This window comes from Centrocercus urophasianus, unplaced genomic scaffold, assembly GCF_019232065.1.
Source record: "Centrocercus urophasianus isolate 14NV4802_14NV808 unplaced genomic scaffold, USGS_Curo_1.0 seq_42, whole genome shotgun sequence".
In the NCBI taxonomy this organism is placed as follows: domain Eukaryota; kingdom Metazoa; phylum Chordata; class Aves; order Galliformes; family Phasianidae; genus Centrocercus; species Centrocercus urophasianus.
Genome location: NW_024885000.1, coordinates 3,121,999 through 3,133,613, shown reverse-complemented (window position 1 = coordinate 3,133,613; position 11,615 = coordinate 3,121,999). Strand labels below are relative to the sequence as shown.

At 47.2% G+C, this 11,615-nt stretch overlaps 1 protein-coding gene across 7 annotated transcripts in view; it reads right to left on the bottom strand.

Annotated features, from left to right (window-relative positions):
• The window catches only part of SLC45A3 (solute carrier family 45 member 3), a 32,190-nt gene extending 22,674 nt beyond the window's left edge, over positions 1-9,516 (bottom strand). Inside the window, exons 1-5 of one of the 7 annotated variants that reach the window (XM_042833711.1) lie at positions 9,364-9,516; positions 6,561-6,669; positions 5,219-6,320; positions 4,560-4,690; positions 1,030-1,170 (exon numbers count right to left, since the gene is read on the bottom strand). In XM_042833711.1, the coding sequence (XP_042689645.1) occupies positions 1,030-1,170; positions 4,560-4,605 (187 nt within the window). In that variant the 5' untranslated portion in view covers positions 4,606-4,690; positions 5,219-6,320; positions 6,561-6,669; positions 9,364-9,516. Of the gene's footprint in view, positions 1-1,029; positions 1,171-4,559; positions 4,691-5,218; positions 6,540-6,560; positions 8,709-9,363 lie in introns of those variants that run through there. The other 6 variants (XM_042833712.1, XR_006171245.1, XM_042833713.1 and 3 more) reach the window with 6 other exon arrangements.
• Between the last annotated feature and the right edge of the window lie 2,099 nt (positions 9,517-11,615).

The window sequence follows — 11,615 nt, the reverse complement described above, 5'->3', positions numbered from 1 at the left end:
TCCCCATCCCCATCCCCATCCCCATCCCCATCCCCATCCCCATCCCCGCTCCTACCTCAGCCCGCTCCCGGTGCAGCCCCAGCGCCTTCGCCGCCGTTTAAATGTGCAGGTGGGGGCGGGAGCGTGCGCTGCTACGGGCGGAGCGGGGCCGTTGGGGGGGGGGGTCGGTCTGTCTCTGTCTGTCTGTCGTCCGCCCCTCTCCCTCCCGGTCCCGGCACCCTCGGGTCATCGAGCAGCCGAGATTTTAAGAGCCTTCCCTTCTCTTCCCCTCCCCGCTCTCTTCTTCTTCTTTTTTTTTTTATTCCTCCTTTTTCTTTCCTCCTTTCTGCTGAGGAATTAGCAGCAGCCTGAATCGTTTCTCGTTTTGTTTAGTTTTCCTAATCTATTCATTACTTGTAATTGCTCGGATTGTATGCAAATGAATTCCATGCTATGGGAAGCTTGTGACCTGGCCCCTGGACATTATTCATGGTACATGACTGCTTCCAATCACACGGCATGTGTGCGAGAGTGGGGGGAAGACAGACAGACAGACTGACCATGGACCCACACACTGTCTGGCCCTCTCTGAGTAATGTCTAATTGCTCTCACAACAGCCAAACAGAAATGGGAGCCGAGAAGAAACGAACACCGACCCACACGATGAGCACAGCAGCCACCCTCAAACATCTGCAGCAACGCAGGGACAGGGGAGAGGAAAAACAAGAGCACGGCTGACAAAAGCAGCTGTTCTTCGGTCTGTGCTCACAAAGGGGAGGGCGAGCACTTCGGCCCATCGCTCATCAAAAGGCTGTTGTCAATTTGTACTATTTAATAGCAGGCCGTGTGTTTTGCAATGCTTTGGCCCAGCTGCAGAAGCGTTACGGAGACGGAGTTATTTTTAATCTTCGCAGGGTCCCTCCTTTGGGCAACTCTGTACCTCTCAAGGTCAGAAATCCCATTTCCCCGTCACATTTCAGCTTGGGTCAGCAGGAAGGCCTTGTTTTCACCCAGCAGCTGTTCCCTCCCTGCTTGCTGAAAGGACTCACCCGTCGTGGAAAAAGCAGAGAGGCACCTGCACGTGTTGTCACTTGAACCGATGAGGACTCGCTCACAGCACACAAGGAGAAATGACAGCCCTGTTTCCTGCAATAAGTTTTTCGGCGCTTTTAGATGCAGCCAGAAACTCACTGGAAGGAAAATAACAGAAAGCCCTGAAGAGCTAGCTATGACTTCAGCTGGTAAAGTGCCAGAGCGCGCATTTGGGTGGGGAGAGCTGCCCCTGCTCACAGGCAATTCAATATCTAGGAGCACTGCTCTTTTTATGCTCTTCCTTTGCAGCAGAGCACGCGGCTCTGACCCAGAGGATTCCTGAGCACAGGGCTGGGGCTCAGTGCTGCAAGGCTCTGCTCACACCAGCAGCACAAAGTGGGGTTTCTTATTCCCCTCTGCCAGCTCTGCCTCCAGTATGGGACCCCGGCTCAAGCAGAAACACCTGCAGGTTGGGATGGCAGGTGCTGCTGCTACGGGGAGGCTCTGCTCCTCCCATGGGTTGTCACAGACTCTCATTTCCTTTAATAAAGTGGCACCAACGTTCACATGCTGACACACAAGTCAGTCAGGTAGCAGCACAGCAGTGGCAGCACCCACACAGCTGTGAGCACAGAGTGGGCTCCAATGTTCCCAGCAGAGCAGAGGAGGCTGCCAGGGCAGCGCTGTGCAATGCATCTCCTGCTCACACACCTATGGGATGCCCCAATTTCCAAAACAGTGATGCTTGCCTACAGGGCCTTCTTCATAAACACCACTCAAGAGAAAGAATGCCCATGGCACTGTGCTGAGTTCCCACTCCTCCCTGCTTGGGTCCTTCTTCCTTTTACTATAGCTTTACAGACACAATCCCAGCTCCCAGCAGAACAGAGTGAGGCATGAGAAGACTGGACACTTCCTACGTGCTCCTAAATGCATCCAGCATGTAACCAGAGGGTTCTGAAACATCAGGCCTGAGCACAGCAGTAAGAGCTTAGCACCATTCGTGCTGCTTGTTGCAGTAGATCCAGTCCTGAGCTTGTAACTGGACCAGATTGCATTGCTGAAGCAGAGCGAAGAGGTTCAGAACAATGCAGGATGGAGCCATCATGGGAATCTGCAAATCAGATTAATTTATCAAAGGAGGGAAATCAACAGCATCAACTCACATCTCAGCTGCTCACGCCTGATTAGATGGCAGCACAGATTTGCCCCAGCCTTATCTAAATCTCATGCGTCCAGCCCAGCAGAGCTCAGTTTGTGGTATCTGCTACAACCTGACAAGGATTAGACACCACCACATGCGGCACAGAACACAAGTAGCTGGTGAGCAGGACAGGGCCCCAGCTTTACTGCTGTGCTGTGACAGCTCAGGCCATTTGGCTGCAGGTCTCTTCCTCAGACCTTCACCCTGCTGCACAGAGGGATTCCATGGATGCTCTGCATTACCCTGGAAGCCACAACAGCCCCGGGTTGGCCAAAGGTAGCCTTAAAGCCATCTCGTGTTTAATTACTGAGCTTGAATGCTGACTCACAACGCAAACCTTTCGCTCTCCGTAAGCCAAGAAAACAAACCCATCCCCAGCACCCCACCCAGGGAGGTTAGCAGTGACTATTTACAGAGCACTCCGATGCTACGGTGGAGAAATATTACAGAAATGCTAACAAGTAACATATTTTGGAAGTGCTCAGTGCTGTGCCTTGAGCACAAAGCTGGGAATTCACTGCGTGCTCCAGGCAGAGAGATTTCCTGATGAGCTGATGGTCCCGGAGCTCTCGTGCCAGTCAGGAACGATGCTGTCAGAAAATGGACTTTGTATAATTGTGCCTAATGTACCTTTAAGGAGAGAAAGCTGCTAGAACAAACAAAAGCAGCGCCCGGCCGTGCAGGCTGTTTATACTTGGGGTAGCCAGAGCACAAGGCTGCACTTGAGGGCTTATCTTCTCTCTCTTTCTAAACAGGAAACGCACTTTTGTTCTGAGCATTCTGGGAGAAGCCACTGGGGGAGAACCTTCAGAACACAGGGTGTCAAAAAATGAGTGCTTCAATTCCCTCCCGAGGCCCAACGGGGAGAGCACTGCAACCAGCAGGGATGCTGCTCCTAACCACTGCAGGGACATCCACAGTGAGCAGCCAGTAAGGCCAGCTGTAGGTCAGGCAAGTCTTTAATTGCTATTTCTTAATTAAGATTCTCGAGACTTAAATAATCTCATGCTTTTGGTGCTTAAGGTGTTTGGTTGTTTTTTTTTGCAGACAATGCAAAGTTAAACGAATTTGGTTAGAAAACAACTCTTTGGTGCAGAGAAGGAGTCACTGCTACCCCTTGCTGGATTCCAAGGCCTTTGCAGCGAAGCAAAGACTCTGTCCCTTGTCAAAATCCTTACTGATACTACAACTGCTCCCACCATTTGCCACTCAACATCAGTGTTACAGTTCCTGCAGGCGACGCAGAAAGAAAGCTGTCTGTGAAACTGTACTTACACGAGTGTTGCTAAACTGGGTTTGAAATGCAGGCATATCTGCTGTATTTACAGAGCATAGGACAAACATTTTAGCGTTCCCCCTGCTGTTCCCTGGGCTGCATTCTTAACCTCTGCCTCCTCCAGCCAAGCTCCTCTGCTGAACGCAGCATCACGCGCTCAGTTGCCTTTGCTGATTTTCAAGATGGAGCTGCAGCGTGGAGCTGCCTGCCCTCCACCAGGCAAGCTGTGGTTGCCCCTTTCCCTGCTAGGAGGGCACTGGCAGGGAGGCACATCCTTGCTACAGGGAGAAACAGCCAGCCACAACAGCAGCACGAATCCAAACAACCTCACAAAGGGGAAGCTGAGCATCATCTCACTGTACAGCCTATAGGACATCACAGACACCACACAGCACGTTGCTGCCCCTTCTCCTCCACCACTCCTCACCCTACAAATGAGGCAGGGAAGAATTTCCCAGTCAGGCTCTTCAGCCAGGTTAGGAAGCATGCCTCTGAGATAGCTCAAGTTCTCCTCACTAGATTATTCAAGCAGCTTCCCACATCCTGCCCACTTTCTTCCCACGTTTAACCAAAGGGGGTATATTTTATTTTGCTGCAGCCTGGTCACATCCCCACAGGGAAAAGCAGTGGCTTCTGGTGTCAGTTTACAATTTTCAGCTCCCAGAATAAGATTTTAGGGCCTTCCTCACGGGTTAGCCTAACTCGATTCAAATCTTGTTAGAGAAAGAGGATTTAGCTCCTTCCCACCCTGCATATTTGGTACCTGAAACTTAAAACTGCCCTCTCTGCCTTGTCCCGCTCCATTCTGCTAAGCTAGAGACAAAGGAAAGGATTTATTTCTGTTTCGGGTGCCAAGGAAACTGTCAGCTCCCATTCAGCCTCGGCCATTCCCCGCACCACACTTGCTCAGCCACTTGCAAATGATGCACCCCATGAGCCATCCATTCGATTTCCCAGGACAGCTTCAGCCACCAGCTCTGCTGGGGACTGCATGGCAGCGGGCAGGGAGCAGTGGGATGGGGCCCAGGGCTGCACCGGGCAGAGGACCTCAGCTGAGCAGTGCTTACCAATAAAAGTCTCCCTTGAAACAGGGCAACAAGATGGAAAAAACATGCTCTTGGCTGTCAGTTCCAGCTGGGGGCCTCCTCATTAATGAAATGCCACTCGTTTGCAAGTGGAAATGTAAAGTTCCAGTTCCCTGAAAAAAAAAAATCAGGACTCCAACACTGAGAATTCCTTCCTCCAGCAGGAGATCCCAGCAATTGCAGCCATGCTCACCGAGGAGCATTCGCAGCACTATTTTGCTAAGATTAAAACTTTCATTTTCTTGGCTATTTTATGACACAATTAATGGACGGATTTTTTTGCTTCAGGTAAACAACATGCACCCTGTTTATAGGACACAGCACAAATATTTCCCAGCGTGTTTACTCCCAGATACTCGTGCTGTATGGACAGGAAGCGACTGCAGAAGAAAGCCAGCCCAGCTCTGCTCCTTCCCAAAGCACTGCCAGAAGGTAAGAGCAGCTTTGCTGGATGCAGAATTCTGCCATAGAGGACCTGAGATATCAGAGATGAAGAACACTGCCACACACTCATCTGCAGAGATGCTGAAAGCAATCCCATAGGATCGATTCCATTTCATTCAATTAAAAAAAAAAGGGATCATTAAAAGAATAAGATTTTTCTGTTCAAATCTCAAAATGATAGAGCAGGGTGAAGATACCTGTGATTTATTTACAATCAATCCAGCTTTGTGGGCTTTCACTCGTCTGCTCCTTTCTCCCTTTACGTGCTCTAACAACCAATTTTCTCTCACATTTCTCTATGAAGAGCTGAGTGCTATCCTCAGCATTATGAGCCAGGAAGGTGTTCCAGCACCTGCCAAGATAGCAGCTCTTTCACTGCTGCTGTGATACTGATGTGACAAACTTCAATCCTAGGGATGAGCAACGTGAATGTTAAGAATTGTTCTGTGATGAAACCTGGGAGATTTTACTGACCATTCTCTCCCAGCCCAGGAGAGTTACCGAGGGGTCCCTGGAATCCAACAAATCGCTCGTTTAACAAAGGAAGAATGGAAGCACTGCCTGAGGTCAAGACACAAGCACCACTGGAGACCCACCCCAGCAGTGTCCTAGACAGAACCCCCCCTTTTTCCATATGGTAGAGTGAGTGCTCAAATTTGATGTAACGAGAACTGTCAGAATGGGATCAGCTACAGAGAATGATCAGTTACCTCCCTTAATTCCCTCTAAGGAGCACAGAACCCTTTCTCCTGGCGTGGAGTCACCTTTGTGTAGGGCAGCTTTTTACTTTGCTAGAACCTAAAAGTCAGAGCTGGAAAAGATCAGACAGCTTTGCCATCAAAATTAACACAGGGCTGCCTGCCAGAATACCTCTTGCACCGCAGGGCAGCTCAGCAGCCTCTAGCTGGTTGGCCACGGCCACTTCTCAGAATGAAGGAATGTCCTGAAACACTCCAGCCATCTACAGAGACTCAGGGCTACCAAAAGCACAGTGCTGCAGTGCTCACATCAGAAGTTTGCTCTCCAGTTAGACGGAGATCATCACCAATTTGTTTCCACTGGGTTTATTTTTTCCATGTCAAGGTCAATTGCAGATATGTTCCAATGAGGAATGTGCTGTAAGCAGCAGCTAACTGAGTCAAAGTTTGTTATCAGGGCTTACCACAGGAGGACAAAGCTTTCTCTAAACTTCTAATCCTCTTATCGCCATGCAAGCACAGCCCCCTAGTGCAGACACAGCTCTGGATGGCGTTTCCTACTCCCTCCTTGCTCTGGGTCCAGGTTATGCCAAAGAAAAGCCTGGAGACAAAAAATAAGAGCTTTCTGAAATGTTGCAAAGTGAGGAGAAGGATTTTTGTTGCCGTTGTTTTCTTTGCTTTTTGTTGTTAAGATGCTGTTATGTCAACAGCTGATCTGCCAAGGCTGCCAGACTGGGTTTATGTCTAAAGCTTTGTTATTTGTTTTGGTGTCAGCTATGCCTTCAAGCATCCACAGACTTTGATTTTCTTAAATAATTATTATTTTTAATTTTAATGATACCGTGTTCTACCATCAGATCAGAGAGCGAGTCTCTTCCTCGTCAGGTTTGCACTCAACTGACTGAACACGCAGAAGAGATTATAGTTGAAAGAATCTTACTTGAAAAGACCTGTTTGAAAAGAGAAAGAGATAACAGTCAGTAATTTTGCATGAGAGAAATCTTTCTGCACCCATGTTTGACAGAACCAAAGTAGTTTCACTGTCCTGAGAGACCTTTGAAGTATACAGGTTTTTCTCATGAAGAAAGGTCACGGAGGAGCCAGCAGATTACTGCAGAGAAAACGAAAGAACAGTCATGTGGGTGCAGTTTCCAAAGGAGGTGACTCTGTAAGATCCACAGCCTGAGCTCAGCTCTAAGATCAGACTACTTGAGGAGGATGGCAGAGAAAGGGTTTCAGAGAGGAGAGCAAGTGGCACTGAGAGCATTTAACTCAGCAAGCTGCAGAGCGCTCCAGCATCGAGCTTCTGTGATGGGACTGCAGAGAGCCCAAGGAGCCAGACTCCCCATGGTCCCATGGCAGTTCCACCAGGCATCCTTAAGGAGCAGTGCTGTGATAATGCAAGCTCTCACACCCTCATGCACTAACTTGAATCACTATCTGAAAGTACTTGTAAAGTAAAACAGACTAAGGTGATTTGTATCTTCCCACATGGCTCTTTCATGAGCCAAACCACTTCACCACGTAGCAGCTTGACGGATGCCGTTAACTATATATTAAGAACTTTGCATTGGAAAAAGTACCTTTTCATCAGGTGGCACACACTTTATTTTCTAACACAAACTGGCTATGGTTTGTTCCAGCATGGAGCAGCTGTGAAAGAGATGCAATGGTGAACAGAGAAATAATAGAATAAAGAGCACCACTTTGGGGCATCTGCCTATGGGTTCAGCTAAGGTTAAACCTATGGAATCAACGCTAAGAGGGAGGGAGCTTCCATTGGGCAGGGCTTTTCCCCTTCCTAAACTGTCTTTGGGTCCCCTTGACAGAGCCTCTGAAAGAGCCTGGCCTCTCTTACAGGAGATGCAGTCTGTCCTCACCAACACTCAGTGCATCCATTCAGCAAAGACCTGGCAAAGACCAAACTGAGGCATATTTCTGGAAAGAAAGAAAGAAACCAAAATCCAACAAGCTCCCTTAGATTGGAGACAGTCTAATGACTTCTAGCACTGACATAATAGCCCTCTTCATCAAAGTGCTCTATTTATGTTAATATTCGTGTTTGAATCTAATGACCTTGGGAAAATAACATGTAATAAGTCACAGAAAGATTAAAAAAATATATGCAATTTGGTCTTCTACACTCAAAAGCTACTGTGCTGTGGGGAGACAGAGATGCAAGAGCCAGAATGAGGGCTTGCACCCAAGATGCTTTGTCTCTCCTTTTGGTACCCTTGCTCAAGAAATGGCCAACATGAGAAAGGAGTTTAAAAGCCATTAAGTGGTATCACACATTTAAGGGTACAAAACCAGTTTAGTTGGATGTGAATGAGAGTGAAAGAACCCAAACCATCTCTGAAGGCAAGGCCTGGTAGGAATGAATTCAAACGCACCGTCACGATCAGCAGCGTGGTGTGAGTGCAAGGGAGAAAAGTGATGGTTCAATGTAATAAACAGGAGTGTGCTCCAACTATTCCTTCCCTTCATTCATTTCTCAGGAAGTAAAAACTGCATGTTTTAGAAGTGACAGCGATATCCTCCTCACAAAACATTCAGCAGAAAAGCTGGGGAAAACATCAGCGCTGATGTCACCTCGAGAAAAAAATGGACTGAAGTTCTCAGCCATAAAACATCCCAATTTATCAGAAATGTTTGAAAGGGAAAATGTTTGTAATGAACAAAGCTAACAGACACCGCTGTTAAGGAAAGCCACTAATTGATGATGCTGAACAAAAGCTCCTAACAAGGCCAACTGCTTAGTTAGAAATGCTTAGGGAAAAAAGATAGCGCGACTACAGGAAATTTATTGCTGCTGGAACTGTTATCTTATCTACTTAAAACACAAATGTTATTTAACCTGAAAGAAAAGAGATTATTCAAATAAAATACCAGCCCTTCCTTAAGCTACCGCGTTTGCAAGCAAAGCCTTGAATATAAAACAGATCATCATTCTGAAGGGTAAATTAAATACAAGGGGTAAATTAAATACGAGGGGTAAATTAAATACGAGGGGAGAGAATGAGAAATTCACCTTTGGCTTTGTGCAAGATTATTTCCATTGGCTGCCTATCTAAAAAGCAGGCAGCCCGGAGACCAAACTGCAACCACACATTAAGGCCAAGGGGTGGTTTGACCTGGAGGCTTTAATTTGGTACTCACTTAAATGAAGGCCCTCGTGGGTCTCTGTCACAATGGGAGAGTACACTGTGCTGCCTGCCCGCAGCTGGGTAACAGTGCTTGAACTTGACCTGTATCTATGGAAAGAGTTAACCCAAAACACACAAAAACCATTTCCTGGTCTACATAAAACTCTGAGGCTGGAGATGTGTGTTAGCCCAGGATGTGGTTATTACTGAGCTAACAAGCCACACTTCCAGATCAAACTCAAGTCTAACGTATCACACGTCACAGGCGTTTGTGCTTTTCAATCAATGCATCACAAACACAGCAGGCTGCCTCACCAGAGCTCCATGTTATTCTCACCCTGCAGCCCCAGGGCCTTTGCTGCACAAATAACCTCAGCTCCTGTGGGGCAGCTATCTTCTTATACTTCGTTTACCATGCTGCATGGGGGCACAGCCCCCAAACACCGGTGCAAGAATGAGGAATGATTCTTTTTGTGGCTTGCTGTATTAAAACCATACCTAAAACGTGTTCCTTAACATACAGGAATCTCTCCATCTCCACTGTTCTTCCAGGTTTCTTCTGATGCACAGGATTAGTAAGAACAAAAATGGCAGCTCTTCACATCAACTTGATCTCATTTATGCACTTTCAAGGCCACCTATGGGGCCACAATATGCAAGAATAGAAGAGCAGAATAAATATCTTGAACTCCACCTTTTGACTTTATTTCCATCCTAAAGAAACACAAACAGTATAATTCCTAAGGCAAAACTCTCAGATTAAGACTTCACAGCTACTATTCTTTGCCAAGGGAATCTTATCCCCCCGGTTGGCCATGCTTGCTGCAGTTACAAAACCCTACATGCCTACATCTCAGTTGCACACCCTTTAAAAGTGACAAATAAGCATTTGGTTCCGTATTAATTCCCTGTAAATACCACTTCAGAGCCAATGGGGACTTTTAACTTGTGCTGGCTGAGCAGTCAGTAAATATACCAGGTTCAAAAGATCAATACTGAGGAACAAAGGGGCTTAAGCTCCTAATCGTACACACAAAGACCAGGGGCAGTGGGGAAGAGCAGCTCTTTAAGGAGAGCTCACAGCCCCTGGTGTTGCACCATTTCATACTAAGCAGTTATTTCTGGGGCAAAATAGGTGCCACACCTCTTAATTCCATCACTGCTAATTAATCAGAAGCTGAAGCAGTGCAGTAGTACCTGGGGGTAATGCTGTATCTGCTCCAGATAAAAACATCCGTGACACAAATGCAGCGTACAACTGCAGATACCACAGCAGTGAGGTTAAGTGCCCAGTATGTTTAAAAAGAAAAGGGAGGAACGCCATGAGCTGCATTATTACAACACTCCATTGATACAGAATCTCATTTTATCACACTATGGAGGAAAATAACCAGGTCAGGTACAAAAACAGAGACTGCAGCCAAGCACCAGCTTATATCTGGCAGTAAGCTTGCAAGAGTTGAGCAACAGAGAGGGTAGCTCACAAAGTTTCCCTAACAACCTCTGAAAACAAACACAGTAAGCATCGTTTGCTGCAGCTGATGGAAGCAGCAATCTGGTTCCCTGTGCAATTGCATCCCTCACCAAATGGATGAGCCACCACAGCACCCTTTATGGCCGAGCGTGCTGCTGAATCGAGTACCTACAAGATGCACTGACATTACACGTGCTCTAAGATCACAAGCTTACGTGTTCTGCCATAACACACCCTTAGAAAAACTGGGTCCCTTATGACGATTCTGGGATCCTAAAAGGAATTAGGAACGAATGCTTTACGTTTATACTGATGAACCGTAACTTCAGTCTTTAAAAGGTACACAAGCAAAATGCAGACAGAATAGCAAGACGTAGAACTTTCGATGGCAAGGCACTGTTAGCTGACACTTAGCTCTGCTTATAACAAACACCAAAGCGTTTTCCATCTCATCCTGCACAGAGGAGGAAGAGAAGCACGCTCAAAGCATCCTCGGGTGCACTGCAGAGGTCCATGCACGCCCTCTGCTGCTGGCCTGAGCTCCCAGTGGCAGAGCCGGAGAGCGAAGGGAGCTGATCCACCCCCAGGGACCACCAAGAATTTAGAAGTGCTTTTAAACCCGCTGCTAATTAAAAGCAAAGTTTCTCTGGAATTTAGACTAGGAACTGCTATAAGCCATCTTTTGAAAGTGCTGGCTAAGAAGGATAACCCAGGTGCATGTGATGATGCACTGAGCATGCAATCTGCACCGTGGGTCAATTTATCTGCACGTGAACTGACAGCCCTCTATCGAACTAAGCCAAGGGTGCATCCGGGATGAATGCAGCTGCCATCTGACACCCCCAGATAATGAACTGACTGTATATTTACTCTCACTGCTGGGACACACGTGGCAAAATAGAAAGGCTATTAATCGCTGAGGGAAAGCTCGTAGAAGCAAGGATGACAAATAAAGGGCTTTGTCTCCTTGTAATTGGGCTTCACTGGGTTTTGAACTTGACGGCCTCCATTTTCTTTGCTGCCAAGATGACTTAATTCCTTACATCTTCTCAACTTGTAGGTAGTAACAGGGAAGGATACTTGCCAAACTGTTCTGGCCAAAACCTGACTCAGCCTCCTCAGAGAGAAGCACGGGGTCTGCAAAGGAACAAATCCCAAAACAATCTGTGAGACATCAGGAAAGAGGAACACACATCTCACTGGCACTGACAGAGCAGAAAGCAACCGCAGAACAGCGAGACCCTTGGATACAGAAGAATTACACAAGTCGTGTTTA